This window comes from Mustela erminea, chromosome 12 (assembly GCF_009829155.1).
Source record: "Mustela erminea isolate mMusErm1 chromosome 12, mMusErm1.Pri, whole genome shotgun sequence".
Classification (NCBI taxonomy): domain Eukaryota; kingdom Metazoa; phylum Chordata; class Mammalia; order Carnivora; family Mustelidae; genus Mustela; species Mustela erminea.
In genome coordinates, this window is record NC_045625.1 from 32,971,080 (window position 1) to 32,994,129 (window position 23,050).

Below are 23,050 nucleotides of genomic sequence, written 5' to 3' on the forward strand. Positions count from 1 at the left end.
TTGTGTTCCTGTTCTCGCTGTTTCTCTGTCAAATAAATAAAATCTTAAAAAAAAAAAGAATAGTCCCTAACAAATTTTAGATTGAAGTATAGTTTAAAGAAAACTGTTAATCTCAGGAGGTTCTTCTATAGAAAAATAGGACATAAAATTAAAAACCCCTGTGGAAAGATAATATAAGAGATTCACTGAGATTCCTGCCAGCTTTAACCTAAGGTTAACAGTGGCATGTTTGAAATGTAATTGTAGGCATTTGCCCTTTTCGTCAAAACCAAAGAAGTTCCAGCATGTCCTCTTGAATGTAAAGAAAAATGGTGGCGATGCTGTCAGCAGCTCTTCAGAGACCAGATCAGCATCCACAGACACGTGGCAACACAGCATGCTGATGAGATTCGCCACCAGACTGCTTCTGTGTTACAGCAGCTGGCTGTGACATTGAACACCTCAAAAAGCCTTAAGTCTGAGGACAATAGGATCCCTCTACAAGAGGACTTCTCCTGTAATCCTGATGTGTCTATCTGGCTTCCTGATATAAGCTGCTTTACCCCTGATGAGCTGATAAGGTAAGAATTTCATTCTGTACTTTGGCTTAATTTTAAAAGTTTTTCCAGCCACAAGGAGACACCACTACCTATCCATGAAAATGGTAAGATCTTTGAGGCACAGAATTTCTCTATAGGCCTAAGCTAGGCCAGTAGCCACATACTCTATATCCCGGAACCACAGCATATTACCCATGCAGCTGGCCGCATACGCTAGGAAGGCTACATCTCATCTCCTCTAGGGACAGGTGATAAACAGAACAGTATATTATTTTCAAAGAGAAATTGGAAGGCTCAGAAATGTGAATGATCTCTCTACCCTCATAATATTGGAGCTTAAAAAACCTTTTTTTGCCAAATGTTTTCTGAGTTGAATATGTTTCAGAAAGGATGTTGACTTTTAGCACTGGGACACAGGATTAGAAGTTTAGATCCTGCCTTTGAAAAACTCACCAAATTATATGACAGAATTCTAGAGGACAGATTTCTGATATTAAGCAGTTCCTGAACTATTTGGTGAATAGAAAATGTCCAAATTTCATATACTTTTGTCATTAGTATTCAGTTTCTCCTGCCTTTGAAAAACTCACTAAATTATATATATAAATTTTATATATATATATATATATATATATATATATATAGTTATATATTCCCCTTGTTTATCAAGAAAAGGAGCAAATTAGAGCATTGAACTTGGAGTTAGAATTGAGCTAGTCACTAAAATTCTTGGTACCTTTATTTCCTCACCTCTAAAATAATAATGATGCCTGCCCCACTTACCACACAGTGTTACTATATAAATTATATAAAATGAGGATGGTTAGAGCACCGTTGAACTATAAAGTGCTGTACAGACATGGCCTTTTTGTTTCTAGATGGCCTTTTGCCTCAAGGAATTTACTTCCTAGTGGGAGAAACAAAGAATGGATATGCAAAATAACTCGCAGAGGATATGAGGCAGGTTACCTAAGTATCAGTAAAATTGTGTGGTGCAGATCCTAATTTGTTACAGCAGTGTAGAGAAAGGAAAACAGGTTCTGAAATAGACAGGGTTTCAGAGGGGAGCCAGCCCTGCCATACGATGAGGATATTGATGAGTGTCAGATTCCAGAGTCGGGTGGGGCCTTAATTATCATTTAGCAGTCTCTAAAATAAGTTCTATGCAACACCAGTTCTGAAGGATGCTAACAGGTGTTGAAAAGACGTGCTAAAGACAAGTAAGGTTAGGAAGGACTAGCTTAAAATGTCCTTTACTGCAGGGCTTTTCAGAGCCTTCAGTAGATAAGGGGCTTTCACTGAGATTCTCAGAGAGGAAGATACTGTCAGCAAGGTTTCTCCAATGTGTAATTTCATGGAATAGCTTCAGAGTACACTTTGGGAAATGAAATTTATTTCACTTCTCTGGTTTTACAGTTGAGGAAATCAGTCTCAGAGATGGTAAGAGACCCTCCCAGGTCCCACAACTAGTTAGTATAAGACAGCACAGTGCCGCAGAAAGAGTATGGGTTCTAGTGTCAGAAGACTGTTGTCCAAGTCTTGACAGTCACTCTACTTGTCTCACCTGGGAGGAATTGGCCTTGGTTTACTCACCTGTAAAGTGGGGATAATAATAATCCTTCTCACGGTTAAGAGGATTACGTGAAATAATGGAAATGAAACCTTCTTGTATGCTGATGAAATGAGGAAATCAGAGTAAACTCACTTTTTGCAAAGTTGGGTGCAGATAATGTCTTCTGCAGAGCAAATACTGACAGGAGCTGCTTCTTATTTCAGAACGGTTAGGTTCCATCTCGGCCTTCCCTCTGACACTGCCTGGGGATACTTTGTGAATTGTGGCTTCTTTATGCCAGTGACTCAAGTGCTTTCCCCCTGTGGTTTTCTTCTTCTAGCGGCCAGGGCAGTGATGGAGGAGAGGTGCTGCTTTATTACTGCTACCGTGACCTGGAGGACCCCCACTGGGTGTGTGCCTGGCAGACAGCTCTGTGTCAGCTCCTGTCCCTCACGGGCAAGGTAATACCTCCCACATCCCATCCTTCACGAGACTCTTCTTGTCTCCAGTTTGGATTGCAGAGGCTGTGCTGGAGACAAAAAGGATTTACTGTTAGGTTCTCAGAAGTCCGCAAAATGCTGCGAGGCTTTTAAGTAGACTGCCAAACCGTTGTTAGCATGGCCTTTTGTGACAGTATTTCATGGACTAAGAGTCAGCAGACTTTTTCTTACAGAGCAAAATAGTGAGTATTTTCGGCTTTGCACAAAGACTACTCACTCCTGCTTCTATTAAACCCTAAAATTGTGTGTGGAATTGTGAAGAAATTATAACAAGATACAGTTGGGCTAATTCTGCACTGTTTCTTATCAGTTGTCTAGCCATTGTATATTGTTTAAAAACTAAAGTGTAAAACCTTGTGATCTTGCCTGCTAGATAAGCTGTTCTTGGTAGAAAATTCCTATAGTCTGTATTCAAGTGCCTAAAATTGATTTTATTGATTTTTCTTAAGACTTTATTTATTTATTGAGAGAGTGTAAGTGAAGGGAGGAGCAAACAGAGAGGGAGACAAATCTCAAGTGCACTCTGCACTGAGCACGGAGCCTGACATGGGCTCAGCCTCATAACCCTGAGGTCATGACCTGAGCTGAAACCAAGATTCGAATGCTTAACGGACTGAGCTGCCTGGGCACCCTTGATTTTGTTGATTTTTAAGTCCCTTTAATAAATTATATCTGTTTCCTAAACACATGCCAAGGTCTCTTACCAGTTTGTGGTATTGATATTTGCTATTTCTTCTCTCTAGAGTGCTTTCCCCCTAGATCTTTGCTTGGCTCATTTCCTCACTTCAGATCTCTGCCTGTGTACATGTTATCTCCTCAGAACTCTGATCCAAAGTAGTCCTCTCTCTAAATCTTATCTCCTCCTTCTGCTCAGAGAGTATCAAAGAATTTGTTACCATCTGAAAGTACAATATTTGTTTAATTTGTTACAATCTGCCTCCCTAATAAAAGCTTGGTAAGGACAGGAACTTTTATCTTAATTAATTGATGTATTCTTAGTGCTAGAACAGGGGTTGGTGCATAGCAGGCAATAAATATTTGGGGAGTTTTGAATAAAGGACTGAATATATTTCATTCGTAACAAAACCACAAGTGTTTGTGTATAAAGATGGAAGGTAGTAGATAAAAAAATGTTAATCATGATTATGTCTGCATGATAAGATTGTGGATGGTTTTTGTTATTTTCCTAAAAGAATTTTTTTTTTTTTAAAGAGGTGGGGCACTTGGGTGTTTCATTTGTGTCCAACTCTTGATTTTGGCTCAGTCATAATCTCAGGGTTGTGAGACTGATTGAGCCCAGCAGTGGGCTCTGTGCCGAGTGTGGAACCTGCTTAAGATTCTCTTTCTCCTCTGCCCCTCCCCACTTTGTGCTCTCTTTCTCTAAAAAAGGTTCGCTCTCTTTTTATTAAAAAAAAAAAGGGGGGGGGCACCTGGGTGGCTCAGTGGGTTTAAGCCTCTGCCTTCGGCTCAGGTCATGATCTCAGGGTCCTGGGATCAAGCCCCGCATCAGGCTCTCTGCTCGGCAGGGAGCCTGCTTCCTCTTTCTCTCTTTGACGGCCTCTCTGCCTATTGGTGATCTATCTCTCTCTCTCTCTCTGTTTAAAAAAAAAAAAAAAGGGTGGGGTCAGGGAAGGGGGCGAGGGAGAGAGAGGGGCTCCATCTCACAACCCTGAGATCATGACCTGAGTGGAAATCAAGAGTTGGATACTTAACTGACTGAGCCACCCACATGCCGCTTTTCTAAAACATTCTTGATGATCACACACACACACACAGATTTATAAATACATATATACATATCTGCATATAAATATATATATGTAAAAACAGAGAGATAAATAACATACTTTTATAAACTTAATAGGAAATGAACTAGGTTTGTTCTGAGATCCCTTTGGGGTATGACACTGTACTATCTTAAGCCTATTATTTTCCATAGGTGTTTTGACTCCCCAGGCAGTCCTTTGATCAGTGGTTTTCCACACCCCTGTTTCCTAAGAGATGATGCCAAAAGCTTCCTTTACCTCATTCAGTGCATTATCACATCCTGCCCCTTCTGATTCTACAGTATCCCTTACCTCCATCCACTCCCAGACCCCTTCCACCACCTGACAGCACTCTCTCGTCCACATCAGTAGCTTTCAAACCGTCTTATTCTCCTGTCCTTGCGTGCCATTTAATCTGTTCTCCACTCTGCAGCCAGAGTCATCTTAAAAAGTAAATTGAACACTGCTGCCCAGAATCTCTCAGTGGCTATCATTGCATTTAGAGCAAAACCCAAATCCTTAACATACCCGTAGGTTCCTGCATGATTTGGCCCCTTCCTACCTTTTCTGTCTATCTAATGTTCTTCACTCACAATACTCCAGCGACATGCTCTTTCCGTTTTTTGGAGCCCACAAAGGTTTTTGTTTTTGTTTTATGTATCTTTGTATCTTTTTCCAGGCAAACTCTCTTCAAGGAATGCTCCCACACCCACTCAGTTTCTCCTGTAAAATTTCTACTCAATCTTCAGTTCTCAGTTTCAATGATACTTCCTCAAAGAGACCTTTCTTGACCTTCAGTCTTAAGTTCACTTTTTCCGGTACATTCTCCCAAAGCATCTTGTGGTTATTTTTCATTTTGTAACTTTTTTCATTTTTATAACTTTGATCTTAATACCTGTCACCTCCCCTAGTTTGTAAACTCTAAGAGGGCAAGAGCTCTTTTATTTATTTACTTATTTATTTGTTAACAGCTAGATCACGAACTCCTAACACAATTCCTGGCGCATAGTTAAAAAAAAAAAAAAGTAGTAAGTATTTGTGGAATGAATACCTTTATAAAATAGCCTGACATGGGGCTCCAACTCATAGCCCTGAGATCAAGACCTGAGCCAAAATCAAGACTCTGACACTTAACTGACTGAACCAGACATGTGCCCCTGGAATGACTTACATTTATTGTCATCTCTATTTAGAGAACACCCTGAAAGATGGGTGTTTTCACAGTGAACCCAAATGTACAAAATATGAAATCAGTCTCTTTCCTTGTTTGGGGGACAGATTATTTTCCTTGTTAGCCTGCCTGAGGTGAACCTGCAATGAGGGTGTCCACCCACAAGGTGGCAGCACCTGCCTAAATCTTAGTCTAAAGCCTTCGGCTTCAGTGATACATGCCCAGTTTACTGAGGTAATTTTCTGGGGTGGGAGATTTGGCAGAATTGGCATTTAGGTGGAGAGAGAAGAGAACTTGAAAATTCTAGAAAGAAGTTTCTGATTCCTATAGCTATATGTTTCTTTTTGCCTCAAGAAGTCTGAGGGGATATATTAGAGGCTTCAGTAGGGAAAATTACATGATTTGGAAGGAGCAGTATCTGGCTTTGAATCCCAGATCTCCTACCTACCAGCTCTGTGCCCTTGGGCAAGTTACTTGATTTCTCTGAGCTTTTGTTTCCTTTTCTGTCAAATGGAGATTATGATACCTACCTTTCAGGATTATAATATAAAGCTCATATATCATAGTAGGTGCTCAATGAATGCTAACTATTGCTTTCCATCCCTGAGGTATAAGGCCTTCCTCACCAGGGAGCTACTCTGAAGCTTTGTCTTGAACAATCTTAGGGACTGAAAGGCTAGTAGTGTATGAGTTTAGAGATTGCTCTGCCCCAGCTAAACAGGGATTAGGTGTGCTGATTCTTTATTTGGGTTTTGAGATTAAAACAACATAGGAAAGAATCTACTAGCCTACTCTAAAGACAGCTCCATAGAAGTATGTACTTTATCTGCCACAGTCAAAGACAGTTTTAGAGTAGACTTCCTGACACATTGGTTCACCTCTATTTTTCTGTGTAGGCCCTTGAAAAAGTATTAGTTGGTTGGTGGGAGAGTAGTCCATACAGCAGGGATGGCATATTCCTTCTGCTTTCCTCTCTCATGCCCAGAACAGGCTTTATCAGATTGCAGTATTTTCCCAAGGAGCCCGGATGTGATCCAGAATCCTCATCATGAAACTCTGGCTAGCCACTGCTAGTGAGTTGGCACTAGCTTATGAAATGAATCCCATTTATATCCAGGCCCTAAAGAGTGAAGTGAGGCAACAAATAAAATGATGTCTTCTCTGGGCCCTGAAAAAGGACAGCTTTTACATTTTTCAAGTTCTAATGCACTGGTAGGTATCATTGTTGTATCAATGGTATTAATAATAATAGAGGACCTCTCTCTCCATAGAGTACCATGATACTTGAGCGTCGTCCTTTGTCTCTAGCACTTTGCTCTAGAGAGCTCAGCTCCTTCTAAAGAGGATCCAGCTTTAAACTCATCCACAGGGTTTTATAGTACCAGGACAACTAACTTTGCAGGCCTCCCTAAGCATTGTCTCTTAAGGGAGGAACTTAACCCAGGTTCTAAAGTGCTCAACCACTGAAGCATTTCAAAGAAACTATGTGTTTGAGAAGCCAGAAAGCTTCCAAAATGGATATACATTAATTTGTTCAACAAATATGAATCAGATATCTACTTGGCAGGCACTGTTCTAAGCACTGATGCAGCAGTGAACAACAGACACAGACCCTTATGGAACTGGCATTCTAGTGGGTGGGTTTGGGGTCGTGTGCTTCCCCCCAAACGCTGTGCAGAGGTGTACTCATGCATTCCTTGCTCTCAGCTGTGCTCTGACTTGGGTAATATCTCCTCAGCAGTCCTCTTCATTACTGGTTCTCTTCTGTCTCAGTTTTAGCAAGGTGAAGAAATTGGGGTTCAGAGAAGTAAGTTAATTTTCTCAGGGCCACACAGCAAGTAAGTGGCAAAGCTGAGTTTTGATCCTAGAGGTGCTGACCTGGATTTAGGTTAAGCTTGAAATTTGTTTCTTTGGTCATTGGACAGCAAATGGGGCTTTCCAGAACTTTCACTCAATCCATTCTCTCATCCAGTGCACATCTATTATGTACCTTGTCTGAATTGTGGGTAGTGCCATTTTAGAAAGCTACAAGTATCTTCATGTGGTAACACTTTTATTGTGTCTCTGCTATTTTTGTTAACCTCATGGACACACACAAGCCGGTTCTGGCCCGGGAAGATTTAAACTAAGCTAAGAACAGACTGCATTCCCCTTCTCTCACTGTCTTGTGTCCCAGGTTCGAATTGCTACAGAAGGAATCAATGGGACAGTTGGTGGAAGCAAACTCGCCACCAGACTCTATGTGGAAGTCATGCTTTCCTGTCCATTGTTTAAGGATTATATGTGTAAGGATGATTTTAAGGTAAGAGAAATTGAAAAAAAAATGGATTTAGAGTCATTGCCTTCTGTCTCACTGCCTCTTCGTGCTCTAGGCACTGAAGAGGGGAGTGTACGAAGGAAGCAGTGCCAGATAAACACCTTTCCCCTTGTAGGCTGCGAGGCCGTGTGGTCAAAGGAGCATCCACACCCAGTTCTTTACGAAGCCACCATGTGGTCTCGGGCAAGTTAGTGCCCTCTTGGATCTCAGTCTCCCTTCTTGTAGAATAAGGACAGGACAGTTTGCACAATCTAACTCTAAACTTAGATGATATTTGCTCACTGGAGGGACCACCTGGCTATTTCAGGGCATCACTATGTTTTTAGTAAACTTGAAATTACAAAGACCAGCACTTCATGCCACATGGGGGATAAAGCTGCTGCTGTCTCAGCTGAGCTCCTTTGAGTCACCTTGTGCTTGGTAGGCTTGGTAGGTGATAAAGGTGGGGAATGCCTTACCTAGGGTTAGTGCTGGTGGTGGCAGGGAGAGAAAGCTCATTGCTCCAGAGCAAAAGCTAGGATGTAATCTCACATAATGAAATTACTCAGTGTTGTTTCAGTTTTATAGTTAAATGCTTATAGCTGTAGAAACACTTTTTTAATTTAACATTTCTGTATGTGGAATGTATGCAATAAATATTTATTAGTGCTGAATTATTTGAAACATTTTAGGCCCTGGCTCCCTTTCCCTATTAAAACATTAATTCTTACTTTGAGGTTTCTTAAGACTTGAGCTATCATATTATTATACAACAGATACAATTGTTATATTTGGCACTTGTCTTATATCTGGAGATGGGAGAGTAAGACTGTTCTGTTTTGCTTCTCATTGGCTAGACCAGCAAAGGAGGGGCTTGCTGTTTTCCAGAATTGCGTGTTGGTGTATTTGAAGAAATTGTGCCCATGGGGATCAGTCCCAATAAGATCTCCTACAAGAAGCCTGGTATGCTTGCTTTTAGAAGAAAAATTTTGCTTTTCTGCAGAGGAACAAAACTTGATATAGAAACAAATGTGGAAGTCAGACACTCTGATCAACAATCACCTCTTTAAAGTAGCTTTGGGGTATGGAATTTAAGAACCAAAGAAAAAAGAGACAAAAAACCAGATTCTTAGGTGTAGAGAAGAACTGGTAGTTTCCAGAGGGAAGGTGGGTGAAGTAGATGAAGGGGGTTAAGAGTATACTTGTCATGATAAGTACCGAGTACTGTGCAGAACTGTTTAATCGTTACACATCTGAAGCTAATATAACATTGTATGTTAATTATACCTATAAAAAAAATAGCTCTGTAATAGCTAGCCTGTGAGTTATTCAGTGTTTAAACTGGTCTTCTCTTTGGTGCTATGGTAATTGAAGACTCACCCCTTAGAATGCTTTTTCTTCTTGATGATTTGGCAAGAAGTTGTTTTCTTGTTCCAAAGATAGCAACCTGGGAGGAATGTAATTATTACTTGTAAATAGTTCATCAACTGAATAACGCATAGGCTTTTTGCTACAGGAAACAAGTGGCTTTCAAATCCAGAGCAGTTTGTTTGCAAGTATGCTAGAATGTTCTCTTCCTCTTTTTCCTTGTGGTTACCATAGATGGTTGAAAGACATTTGTGTGGTGGGTTTTTTGTTTTTGTTTTGCTTTTCTCTATGAAAATTTCAAAGGCTAAAAAAAAGTACAGAAAAGAATACCGTGAATTCATGTACCTGTCATATAGCTTCAGCAATTACTCATTCATCGTCAACTTTCTTCTATAGCCTGTCCCCTTCCCCCATCCTGGATCATTTTGAAGGGAATCCAGTGTCATGTCATTACATTCATAAATATTTTAGTAGAGACCACTAAAAGAGAAATGTTTAAAAAAAAAACTGTAAAGCCATTATTACATTTAAATAAAACATCTTAATAATAGTTCCTTAATATTATCAAATATCTAGCCAGTGCTTAAAATTGGCTAAACCAGCAAAGGAGGAGCTTGCTGTTCTCCAGAATTGTGTGTCAGCATGTGTGAAGAAATCGTACCCATGGGGATCTCATAACTTTTTTAGTTGTTTTTATTGGGATTCAAGTAAGGTCCACTCATTGTGATGGATCCCTGTGTCTCTTTAAGTCTCTCTCTCTTTTAACCTATACACTTGCCTTCCTTTTTTTCCCCCTCCTTTGTTTATTTTTTGAAGAAACTAGGTCATTTTGTCTATAGAGATTCCCACAGTCTGGCTAAAGCTGCCTGCATCTCCTCTGTCCTCTGTGTTTCCTACAGAGTGGTAGTTAGCTTTAGAGCAGTGCTAATAGAAATGTAATTGTGAGGCACATATGTAATTTTATGTTTTTTAGTAGTCACACTTTAAAAGTAAAAGGAAACAAGTGAAATTCATTTTAATAATATGCTTCAATGTAATGTAGGCAAAATACTTTCACATGTAATCAATGTAAAAATTACTGTTGAGATCATTTACCTTTTTTTGCTTACTAAGTACTTGAAATCCTGGATTGGTGTCACTCTTATTCTAGCACATCTCTGGCCACATTTCAAGATCCTTACATCCCCATGTGGCTGGTGGCTAGTTAGACACCAGAGACTTGGTTAGATTCAGATTTAAATTCCTTTTTTCTTTCTTCCCTTCCCTCCTTCCCCAAGACTGCCTGACAGGTAGTATTGTCTTCTTTCATCAGGAAGCACAAACGTCTGGCTGTCTCTGCTCACTTCCCCATATGTAGGGATTTAAAAGAATGCTAGGGATTAAGCCAGAAGGAAATGGGAGTAGGATACAAATATCCAGGAAAAGAGACACATGCATGAGGAGGGAAGGGCCCAAAAGGGCTGTGTCTGCACAGTGTCCCAAACTCAGCAAGATGACTGAAGAGCTCCTTCTTGGTGCTACAGGCCATTGCTTGGGACAGTGGGCTCCACACCATGCTGGGCTGCTTGGATTTAAGCCACGTGGTGTGAAGGCAGCTCTTGTAAATATGTCTCTCTGAGTCCCTGTCCAGTTGGCCTTTGCAGGGCCAGGAGAGCAGCAGTGGGGAGCAGGTTGGGTTCCCCATGGCACCCTCTCAGTAGAAGTCTTAGCAGATTTCCAAGCTTCTCATCCCAGTTTTGAGCCTCCCTTTGCACCCTCCTGTTTTGGTAACCATGTAATTAGGTGGTAAGAATGAATAAATTCTGGTCTCATTACATTCGCCTTAAAATTCTGGGTTTGGCAGGTAAGAACCTAGAGTCCTTGGCCGTGCTCGGGCCTCTAGCCCCACCTGGGTACTTAGCAGCTTCAGGTGGTTGTTGAGGTTCCCCTCTGAGCAGAATGAGGCTCCTTTGGTGCCATCATTCTACCAAGAGTGGTTGGTGACTGCCATCCCCAGAGCCCCTGTCCTTGAGTGGGGGTTACTGCTCATTGCCAAATTCACCAGAAGTTCTTCACAATCGATTGGAATGTCTGGACCTCCAAAGATACAGGAATATTTCTATTCTGGAGAGTCTAGAAGGCCAGGTACCCCACCAGACTGAGGTGCTCTCCTTTTAGTCTCCTTGGATTTGACTTACTTTGTTCCTTTCCTTTCTCTCCTGCCTGCTTTAGCTTTTCCCTCCTCTCCCTCCTGCTCTGTTCCCTCATGTGTCCCTCCTGCTGTAGCCCCTCCTACCCTTTCTCTTTCACTCATGGACACAGACTTAGACACGTTCTTCTTACCCTTTTGTATTTTTAAAGAACAGTCCAACTTTATTCCATAAATTTATACTCTCAGCTGCCTGTCAAGGTTCTTAGCCTTGAACTTGGGCTTGCCTTTGTTACAGTCAAAGCCTATTGTCAAGCACATACATGCCCAGTCCCTTCCCTGTACAATGAAAATAGAACACTGGCCATGTAAGACCAGCAAACCCACATGGCAGTTTAACTGTCTGGCCTTTATCACTGCGTTAGACCAAGTATGAGAATGGAAAATTCTTTGACAATCATTTCTAAACCTCCAGGTCTCCACAGTGCTTATCTTTCTAAGAAGGAAAGTGAGGATATCTGGAATCACTGAATAATTTCATCATGGTCATCAGAGTTATTTTCAGACACAATTGCAATTATGAATAATGGTTTGGGTGGAAGAAAACAGAGCAACATCTAAGTCATTAGGCAGGGCTAGCTGTGATTGGATTTTTTGTCTTAAGTAAATTTTTGGTTTGGTTTTAGGAATCCATTTATCCCCAGGTGAATTTCATAAAGAAGTAGAAAAATTTTTGTCTCAGGCAAATGAAGAACAAAGTGATACTATCTTACTGGACTGCAGAAACTTCTATGAAAGCAAAATAGTAAGTAAAGACCAGAAGCGAGGTCCGTGAAACGGTAGGTTTCCCCCTTCCCACATCATGGCATGTTTGCCAAGTGATGCCGTGTGTGCTCACTTGTGGCCGAGTCACCCAGATCTCCCCCCAGTACTAGCAGCTTCAGAGAAAACCCAAGCCTTTGAACTCAGGATCTGCTGAGAAAGTCTAAGAAAAGAAGAATGAAAGACATCTTGGCACATAATGTACTTCTTAGCTCTCGTGTGCCTACCTTTGACATGTGTCGAGAACCCTGTAAAGCTGGCTTTGGGCAGCTTGTCCAGTTCCACTGAGGACTCTGGGAAAGATGACCCATAGCCCACTAGCCTTGTTTCTGAGTTCCAGATCTTGAAGTTGAAAGGTCAGAGTGTAGGATGAGAATAGCAACTGGTCAGTGCTCCCTTATCTCTGACGGCGTTCAACACACCTTTTCTTCTTACCAGGTATGTTTTTCTGATCATTTTCCTTCTGCTTTTCCTATATCGTAGGGACGATTCCAGGGCTGCTTAGCCCCAGACATCAGGAAATTCAGTTACTTCCCTAGCTACATTGACAAAAATCTGGAACTTTTCCAAGGGAAGAAGGTGCTGATGTACTGCACTGGGGGCATCCGGTGTGAGCGGGGTTCCGCCTACCTCAAGGCCAAGGTGAGTTAGCACCCTTGGGGGTGATGCAGGTGTAGGGGTAAGGAAGGTTCCACTAATAGCATGGGCTGAGCTCTCCACCCCCACCTTCAGTCCTCCTCCTCCCCTGGCCCGCCAGGGATTTCTTTTTCCCTTGAATGGTTCCAGCACAGATTTTGTAGGTACAAAACCTGAAGTTCTTACATCTCAAGATGTGGGAGAGCATTTCACGGTCTTAGAGGCTCCTCAAGTACAGAATGGAAAGCTTAGTTAACCTCTCCCTTTTCCTAATCTGTATGCTTGATCCTGAGAAGAACAAATTCCTATTACATGTTCCAACAGGTGTCTTTCTATATTTAGGGGTGAGCAAAAATAGCTGGGCTCCCCAGGATCTAGTGAAGGCCCTGACTGCCGTCATCACCTGCTGCTCGTCTCTGCAGCTTCTTACCAGTCTTTGCCTGTCTCTCCTCAAATTTCCTCCTGTTTTTCCTCATACAGGGCGTGTGCCAGGAAGTGTTCCAGCTCAAAGGGGGCATCCACAAGTACCTGGAGGAGTTTCCCGATGGTTTCTACAAAGGGAAGCTGTTTGTTTTTGATGAGCGCTATGCCTTATCCTACAACAGTGATACAGTGTCAGGTAGGTCAGCATAGGCTGGGCCCTAGACTCCCCATCAGGCATGTTCTGTGTATGAACCCTTCTGGAAGGCAGGCCAGTACTGGTCATGTGAAGAAGAAAACAGGGAAAAGAAGTAACATAGTATGACCAGTTTCCCAGCAGAGTTGGCAATGTAACAGTGAAATAGACAGAACTCTGGATCAGGAATCGGGAGGCCTGTTCTGGGTCCTGGCTTCCCCGTTTGCCAGTTAGGTGAGTCTTTTATAGGGGGGACGAGGTCACTTGCTCTGCCTGTGTGCTGGGAGTTAAACTAATAGGCTGAAACAGGGGGTTGTAGAATTTGGTGGTTCTGTGTGAATTTGGATGGGAAAATAAATATATCTTTATTTTCAGCACCCCACACTAAATGTAGCACTTCCTGTGCTTGTTAATGTCAGCAACAAATCAATAATATTAGATGCACCAGTGACTTCACCATTAACAGAAACCACCGTAGTTTCATGTTGCTGCAGACTTCTCCCAGTAGCGTTTATGCTCATCATTGTCTCAAAGTGGAAGTAGTTATAGCCCCCACCCCTGCCTTATTTAATGTGTTAATAAATATTTTACCTATATCATAGATTCCTAAAAATGTTTTGATATTTTGTATTTCTATATAATTGACTTCCTTTGTAATCCTGTGTGTTTTATTTTAAGAATCTCTAGTTCATGTCGTCTGTAGACACATGTGGTAGGTTAGGTACTTCTCAATGGTGGCTGGGTAAGTCCACGGTGGGAGCTGAATGCAGGGCCAAGCCCGGAGGCAGGGGTGGCCACAGGAGGATGTAAGCTCAAGAGGCCTATGCTTTGACTCTAGTTTTAAGTCCTCACCGATGTGGGGGTACCAAATGAGGTCAGTAAGAGGAGGATGGAAATGATCCTTAAGAAAATTGACTCTGTCTGGATGCCATAGTTTTAAACAGGAAAGGTCATAGGCAGACAACCCTAGTGGCTGCTGTAACTTTCTAGAACTCCTGCGATCAGGGCCTAAGATTGAATTACCACTGTGATAATGAATAAGATTTGAGTATGATTGCCTTCTCCCCTTTCTTCTTGATCTTTTTATTAATTTTAATTATCTTGTATTTGTGTCTCAAAAGCTACTCAAAGTCTGTTTTTAAGCTAGATGAAGTATAAATTACAAATAAGTAGAAATAGTGGATTTGCGAAAAGTTACTGAGGACATGTTGGCAGGATTTGATGGGTACTTGCATGTGAGTGTGAAGGCAAGAGGGAAGGCCCAAAGGTAGTTTAGATAAAACTAGTTGAGGAGACTTGAAGAATGATGTTTTTGTCATTGCTAACAGAAAGTCAGTTGGGAAAAATAGGCTGAGAAAATAGATAATGGGAGTTTTTTTTAGGAATTGGTTGATCAGGTATCAGTTAGCAAAAGCAGGAGAACCTCAGGCTTGGGGAGGAGGGGCGTGGACTGCAGGAGCTGAATATAGGTGTGGCATCGTTTGTATTCACATACGCTATCTCCCATGAGAAAGGGGAATGAGGATCATTCCTCATTCATTCCTCATTCGTTCAGTCAGGATCATTGAACTAAGGGGTAGTTGACCAGCTTTGGAATGAAGGATATTGACATGGGACTGATCTGTTGCTGACATTAACAATCAAAGGAAGTGCTACATTTGGTGTGGGGTGGTGAAAATAAAGATAATTATTTTCCCATCCAAATTCACACAGAACTATCAATTCTGCAACTTGTGCTTAAGACCCTTGTTTCCTATTTTCTAAATAGGAAAAAGAAAAAAATGAGTCACAGAATGTTGCAATCAGGAAGACAGTTCCCAGGGGCGCCTGGGTGACTCAGAGGGTTAAAACCTCTGCCTTCGGCTCAGGTCACGATCTCAGGGTCCTGGGATCAAGCACTGCATCAGGCTCTGCTCAGCAGGGAGCCTGCTTCCCCGCATCTCTGCCTGCCTCTCTTCCTACTTGTGATCTCTGTCAAATACATAAATAAAATCTTTAAAAAAAAAAAAGGAAGACAGTTTCCAGATGACTCCCCCACCACCAAATAGTGGGGGTGAGGACAGGAGACTTACTCTTTAGAAACCTTCCCAGGCCTAATGGGGTATATTAGCTCGTGTGCTAAGAGTTACCTTGAGGACCTGGAGAAGTACCTGTCTACATGTGTACACGTGTATGTATGTGTTTGGAACTGGGACTTTTCTTTCTTCCCCAGAATGTTCATACTGTGGAGTCCCATGGGACCAGTATAAACTCTGCTCAACTCCCCAGTGCCGCCAGCTCATCTTGACCTGCCCTGCTTGCCAACAACAAGGATTCACAGCCTGTTGTGTCACATGTCAAGACAAAGGGAGGAGGTTGGCTTTGAGTCCCACCCAGAACAGCTTTAAAGAGGAATGTGAGTGTACTGCCCGACGGCCACGCATACCCAGCGAGCTGCCACGGCAGGTGTGGCTCCCCATGAGCCCCGAGCTGAAGCCAGATATTGGTGAGGATGGGCCACGCATATGTGAGGAGAAGCAGCACTTCCCCAGGCCTGCACAAAGCTAGTTCACAGTGACCACACATTGGAAAATATCAGAGCTGCAGCAGCAAAAAAACTTGAACTTGAATGCTGGTTTTGCCAGCATCATAAACTGGATACCATATTGGCCACCTAAGCTTAAGAGGGGCCAGGAAGAGGGGGTAGGGTGCTGACAACTTACCTGAGACATTTGACTCAGAAGATGCCCGAACACAGGAAAAGGTGAGCTGTGTAGGATCCCAGTGCTGCTGGGGGAGAGAGCCTTGAGCCTGGTGACCAGGTCATGCCCTTTCTGTGCCATGCAGCAGGCTGGTAATAGTTACTTGTCTCGTCAGCAGACCGGTTGATCCTGGTGGCAAAAGCATGAAAGCTATGTCCTTGGAGGGAGACTCCTTGGAAGCAGGCCATTCCTGCTACCTACCATCACCTACCATCCGCTCCTACCCTCATCCCTAAATCAGGATCTGCAGAATAGGGCATTTGACTGGCCTTCTGGTTTTGTAAATAGTTTTAGTGGAATAGCCACACCCATTGATTTGTATATGATCTGTGGCAGAATTAAGTAGTTACAACAGAGACCATACGGTCTGCAAAGCCAAAAACGTTTGCGATCTGGCCCCTTTATGGAAAAAAATAGCCATCCCCTGGTCAAAACCCAACAGCTCACCTGATGGAGCAGATGATCTGAAAGGTTGCCCACCTTCATTGTTTTGATTCGATTTCTGTGAGTGATCTCCCCCTAAGAGTCCCTGTTTCCCCCCCAGTACCCACACTCTTAGCTTTTAAGTACAGTCTTTGAGAGATTCATATTAGCTTGAGGACCCTGATGTTTGGGCAGTTTGGACGTGAACGTGCCGGGATATAAACACATTCGGAGTGAGGCCATTCGGCACTGCTGGGGTAGTCTCCCGGCCTCTGGCCAATGTGTCAGGCGCATGTCCATGTCACACGAGCCACAAGAAACACATACACGACCATCCATAGACCAACAGATTTAATATTATATTGCAGTTTCCAGTGATGCAGAATGCAGCCGCAGTTGTGTTTCAAGAAGCCTAGTGGGGCTGGCCATCCCAGCAGCGTGGTGCCACTCCCGGCCCGCCCGTAGCCTCAGTAGACACTCTTCCATCTCGGGGAGGCCCTGGCTGCACCTCCGGTTACCCTGCACTGGCCGCGTCATTACAGTTCAGTGTGTGAGACTTTTCCTTCCTCGTCAAAAGCCTCTGCTCAGTGCTCTGCAGCTTGGTTTACGCTTGTCAGATCTTTGGCCTGTCCTTTATCATAAGATTTGCTGAATCACTCAGGAAAATAACTCCCAAGCAACAGACATGCTAGTTTAACTGGCACTGTGGTATATTAAAAGGCACAAGGGCATAGTGGCTTAACATTTTTGCTGGATCCCAAGAGATGCACATGATGTTAAAAAGGGATCTGGCAGAAACACCATAATTACATTTTCAGAATCATCATCTTGGGATGGTTTGGCCAGGGTTTCCTAATTCTTTAATATCTGGATTTTCTTCACCGTTGGCCTTCAGAGGCTTTCTTTACAGGCATGATCAGTGATGTCTTGTCTAATGAATGTCGTGACACATGGTTGAAATCTGTAAGCATAGCTGCGATGGACTAGAAATTTCTCTAGTGTTTTACCTCACGTTAGCCATCGGACCACCGTGCAATGTGGAAGGGTGTTTTCAAGTATTTGGCCATAGGTTTTCACATCGTTGCAGTTGACATTCAATAAGGAAAAAATTCTTTCCAATTCCAATATCAAATTGTAAATAAATCCCAGATGTTCATAAAGAACACTCAGGGAAATGTTTGTTGCCTGGGATTGGGAAAGAAAGGACGTTTTTTGAAACCTGAAATTTCACCATTGGCTTTTTCATCATTTCCTCGTATCCAGCAAAAGGAATCTCATTCCTGGATTCCTGGCAGAGCTCTGTGGCTTCAATCTCTCTTTCTTGAAGGGCAGAATTGTGTTCCTGACCCAGTAATCTATTTGGCAACTTTAATCTTGAGGTTCTTCAAATTTAAAGGAGGATTAATAGAGAACGATGATCTGTTTGCTAAATACTAAAATCAAATTCATAATAAAGTATTTTATAATGCGTCTCAGCCATGCGGAAGAGTGGGCTGTTCGTTCCTGTGGTACACATGCTAAATACCCCTGAAACACCACGCAGTGAGGCCACCAAAACTGGGCTCCCAGGGCTAAGTCCTGCTGCTAGAACAACTTCAGTAAGATCTGTTGGTTTGGGGTCTTCTTAGTTTTTAAATAATAACCAGACTGAACTTCTGTGACTAAAGAAAAACTTCACATTAACCATAGTTTATAAAATTTTCAACTACAACCATTAGTTAACCTAAACCTTAGTGCATCAAGAACTGAACCACAAAAGGGTTCTGTGCCGGCATTTTGCCTTCTGGTTTCCACTGCAGAGCACGGATGATCAGTAGGACATGTGCAGTTCAAAGGCGCCGTCCTCCCCTCCACACACTAGACACCACTTCGGACCTTGGGAATGATGGGCCCAGTCAAGTCTGCGAGCCTCCTCTTCCTCACTGGAAAGGAATGGAGATGAGAAATAAGCCAGCTGACCCTGTGCTCTGGGAACCACCTCTATGGCTCTGAGAAAGCCCTAGGAAGCTTCTCGCTAACTTTTCTGTTAGCAAGGTCCAATGTCTGTTGTTTCTAAAGGATGGTTATGTGTGAGCTGTGTAAGGGCCCTCCTGCTGGTCAGCATTCCCTGATGAGGGCTGCTTGTTGACTCATTCATAAACTACTGCTAAGCCTCTGACCACACAGGCGTAAAACCCGCTTTATCTGTCTCCACTGTGTTTGGTTTTATACCAGAGGCCCTGCAGTTGAAGATCTTTCCTCCCAGAGGCTCAGATAAGGGCCAAAGTTCAGTTGATGGTCATGAGAGTAGGGTCTTAACCTGCTGGAATCATTTCCCACAGCTCCTTCTGAGTTCTGGCCTGCCTCCTGTCTTATTAAAAAAAAATAAGTTTCCACCCTTGAAGATTACCCTGCAGTATCTGTGTCCCCTTAGTGTTAACCCTGACATTTTCCCAGAGGCAAGACAACAGAAGCTCAAATACTGTTCACTTAACAAAGTTGTTAAATGCCATAAAGAGGAAAGTGCAAGCCAGAAGGTTGCAGGCTGGAGTCGTTACATGTTGAGTGACAGAGAGGAGGAAGGGGGGCCCTGTGTTGTCACATGGGAGAGTGTTTTGAAAGAATTTCAGTGTCTGCAGATGGCAGACCAAGGAGCCGGCTAGATCCGCCCCAAGAGAAAGGTCCAAAAGTCCGGAGAACCAGTAGGTGGCAGTCAAGGAGGCTGCTGGTGGCCGTGGCAGCCAAGGAAAGAAGTCTGTACTTAGATGTCTTCCATTTCCTGAGCTGAGCCAGTAGACCTGCGGCCTCCAGATCGTCGCAAGCTCCATCAAGAACCTGGTCAGCTTGTGCGGGACACGGAGAATAACAGAGCAGAAGTTGCTGGGAAGGGGTGGTATGGGGTTGTGGCTGGGAGCCGGAGCACACAGTTCACCCAGACTGGGGCTGGAGTTCAGCCTGTCCCTGAGCTCCTACCCACCCCTCCACCCCTGTCAGAGAATAATGAATGCAAATCGGTGGGCTCTCTTCCCGGAGAGAAGACACTGCATCCAGCCCAGGCCCCAGACACCATTAGAATGTCTAGCAGCTTGGGAGAAAAGGTCAGGGAACAAAAACCACAACCCGAAGAGCAGAGAAGTTTCGTCCAAAGTGACCAGAGAGTTTACATGAGCCAGACATGTAAGTATCAGCACATGAGCTGTGCAAGCATATGCCCCACAGGGCGGTCCTCATTACACCTCTTCTACATCCAGAACCTCACCGGAGCCCGCCACCAGTTCTGGTCAGCATTGTTCTCTTTCCCACATTACGGAGCAGGAGAGTACGGCAGAGAGGCTACATTTCATGCCCGAAGCGGTAAAGCTGGTCCTAGACAGACCCAGGGTGTGTAGCTCATCTGAAGCCTCAGCCCAGCACCTCCCTCAGGACAATCTGGGACTGTCTACATAGGGCCTACACAGCTGATTCTTACAAGAGCATCCGCAAATTTCCCCTGGAGAACAAAAGGGAGCGAGAACCCCTAAGAGCTAGTGGCAGAATCAGGATGGGAACCTGAGTCCCCAGCCCATGGTTCAGGATACAGACAGGGATCCCAGGTTTCTTTTCCCCACCACGTGCCCTCACTGTGTACCCTGGGCAGGAGCCCCACAGCTCCCCTAGCCCTGGCTCTCATGGGGACCGCATGGGGGAAAAGGGCAAGGCAGCCACCTGCTTAGGTGTTACTCTTTTCCATTTTAATGATGAAGGAAATTGAGGCCAAGAGAGGGAAGTAAGTTGGCCCAAGTCACGGGGAATAAGTGACGGAAGCAGAAGCCCAGGTCTCCCAACATCTTCCTTCAATTCAATCTGCTTTTTACTTCCATTAGAGCAAAATCCTTATCATGGCAATAGCCAGACCTGTTCGCTGGGACAGATGGAATCTTTGGGTGTCTGGACCAACCTCTATCTGCTGCTCAAGCTCCTTCCACCACTTCCTGCCAAGCTCGAACTCCTCTATCATGTCTTTGGGAAGCATTTTAAATTCACATGTTCAATAATATTCACCGAGTGCCATTATGTGCCAGGCACAAGGATCAGAAGTAATGATCTAGCTTAACAGGGCACCAAGCTAGACCAACAGTGAGTTTGAGAACATACTATGTGTTCCCCAGTAGCTCTCTATCAGGTATGAGGCATAATGAAGGAAGTGGTCGGAAGGACGGCAGGGAACGTGTGCACCGAGTCTGGAAGGATAAAGGGGCAGACTGAGAAGGGAAGGGGCGGGTTAGGAGTAGGGGCCCTCTACAGGGATACTTTGGCCAGGGTCACTGGGAGGCACTCAAGCTCCCGGGACCGGCTGGTGCTAATATGGGGTGAGAGAATGGCTTGTCAGGGGACAGAGAAGTCCCAGCACATCCTCACCACGAAGGCAGATGGGGGCACAGGCTCTGAGGTCCGACTGCAGCTCAAACCCCACCTGCACCCACGGACTGCAGGTAACCTTACCTACTTCTCCAGTCCTCCACTTCCTTCCTGCAGAGTGGGCGGTAGTAATGGGACCTCACTCAGCCAGTTGTTGGGGGCCTCACGTGGTTAAGTAAGACAGGAAGTGTGCACGGCGGCACCTGGCACTCAGGAGGCGTGGTGTACGTATCAGCTCTGACTACTGAGGGACGTGTTGAGGACTGTCCCCTGAGGGAAGAGGGAGCCCAGCAAGGGTACTAAGCAAAGTGACAGACAAACTCTGGGATGGGCGCTCTGTGAGAGTTGCTGGCCAGCTCACAGAAGTTGCAGGACAAGAGGCGAATGTGCTGAGGGCTTGGCACGAGGCAGGGCAAGGGGGATGGCCCGGAGAGGGCTGACTGGCTGCGTGGGAGCAGCATATAGACAGAGGCCCAGATTTCGGGCTTGGAGGCCTGTGAGGAAAGTAATACCCTTTGTATGAGTAGTTCTGGGGGATGATGAAATTGATTTGGGGTACATGGTGTCTGGGGTGCTTTTTAGAAAAGCCTTCCTTGAGAATACAGCAGAAGAGAGACTTCCCCAGGAACGGGTGTTTCCTGCTCTGAAACAGGTTAGCCCTCGTCCCCACCCCACCTCCACACATACAACGGTCTTAAGTTGGAGCTGGCAATTCTGAGTTCATTAAGTGGAGAGAGCTTTGGAGGCAGATTTACAGGACCCGAGAGCCATGCTTAGCTCTCAGCTATAAATAGTGTAGAGGTAGGAGTCATCTGAGGTATCGCTATACGAAAACATAGATGGGGACCCGCGGTTCCTCCCTGACACGGCCGTGCAGCTGGCCGCTCAGTGCAAAGGATGGGAAGGACCGAAGACACACCAGCCGGAATGGGTCCCGGCAGGCTGCATGTAAGCAGAGGCACAGGCTGACCTCTGGCCTTGGGGATCGAACAGCCCCCAAGGAAGAGCCCACCCACCCTGCAGGTAGGCAAAACCCACCACCGAGGCTGTCTGTGAGCCAGGAGCCAGCAGGGTGCAGGCTGGAGTGAGAAGGAAGCTGGAGAGGCTGGGCCCCGCCTGCCTTCCCTGCTGCAGCAGCGAGCACTGCTAACCACCGCGGAGGCTAGGTACGACCCACGGGAGGCTCTTGGGATAAAAACATGCAGCTGGAAAGCACAGAAGCCTGTCTGCCTCATCGGAGCCCTGAGAGCGGGATGAAAATGTCGTGTTGGAAAGAAAGGACTTTTTTGCAGGAGAAAGCTGGTGCACTATCTGAATCAGAAGCATTTCTTTAACAAAATTTAGCAGATGGGCACAAATTGGCCTTTAAAGCTAGAAATCCTATTTCACCCACCAGCACTCAATATTATGTGTAATCATGTAAGCAATTCTGCTCCAATGCCTTTGGTGGGAAACCCCAAGGGAACAGCTGCACAGTCCCCTGGGCTAACCCTGAGGCCCATTCTGATCACCTGGCAGTCCTGTCCCGGAAGCTGTCAGTCTTACCTCCTACCTGCTCTCATCACCAAACTCCCGGTCCTGCCTTTGCTCATGCTGTTCCTTCTGCTTGGCATGCCCTTCCCTCCCTTCTCTGTGAGTTCCTAGTTTTCCTTCTAGGTCTAACTCCCCATAACAGTCCTTCCACTCCTTTTGAATTTTTCTGTCTCTCCTAGCTGAAATACTAGGTCCTCCCACCTTGCCTTTGCCCGTGCTAGTACCGCCACAGAGAACACCTGACCGGCCCCCCTCCCCGACAATCTCTCTCTTCCCTGCAAGGCTCTCAAGTCACTTCCTCACACTGGGCACACTTTGCAGGCATTCTTGAATTTTCAGGCACACCTTGAGTCTTTTCTCTCCTAAAAGGCCATAAAGGTTCTGGAGTCAAAGAACTAGCCTTTCTGCTGCCCTTTACGTCCCCTGGCACAGTCCTGGGCACACCAGAGTTAGCCCCAAAATGCTGCTGTAACTAACAACGGGTGGGACTTGGCTGAGCCGCTCCCTTAGAAAGGCAGTCCACCCCCACAGGCTTCAGTTTCCCCGAAAGGGAACTGGGAGTGGGGGAGTCTGAAGAGCCCT

General features: G+C 44.6%; 2 protein-coding genes across 4 annotated transcripts in view; one reads left to right on the forward strand and one right to left on the reverse strand.

Annotated features, from left to right (window-relative positions):
* The window catches only part of TSTD2 (thiosulfate sulfurtransferase like domain containing 2), a 30,853-nt gene that overhangs the window by 6,500 nt on the left and 1,303 nt on the right, over window positions 1-23,050 (forward strand). For 2 of the 3 annotated variants that reach the window (XM_032306622.1, XM_032306624.1), the window contains 8 exons: window positions 247-560; window positions 2,432-2,552; window positions 7,705-7,830; window positions 8,682-8,787; window positions 12,007-12,125; window positions 12,626-12,784; window positions 13,259-13,397; window positions 15,607-21,958. In XM_032306622.1, the coding sequence (XP_032162513.1) occupies window positions 247-560; window positions 2,432-2,552; window positions 7,705-7,830; window positions 8,682-8,787; window positions 12,007-12,125; window positions 12,626-12,784; window positions 13,259-13,397; window positions 15,607-15,941 (1,419 nt within the window). In that variant the 3' untranslated portion in view covers window positions 15,942-21,958. The remainder of the gene's footprint in view (window positions 1-246; window positions 561-2,431; window positions 2,553-7,704; window positions 7,831-8,681; window positions 8,788-12,006; window positions 12,126-12,625; window positions 12,785-13,258; window positions 13,398-15,606; window positions 21,959-23,050) is intronic. The other variant, XM_032306623.1, reaches the window with a different exon arrangement.
* Window positions 16,895-23,050, reverse strand: part of TMOD1 (tropomodulin 1) — an 84,535-nt gene continuing 78,379 nt past the window's right edge. Inside the window, exon 10 of the mRNA XM_032306625.1 lies at window positions 16,895-18,480. Coding sequence (XP_032162516.1) covers window positions 18,416-18,480 — 65 coding nt within the window. The 3' untranslated portion in view covers window positions 16,895-18,415. The remainder of the gene's footprint in view (window positions 18,481-23,050) is intronic.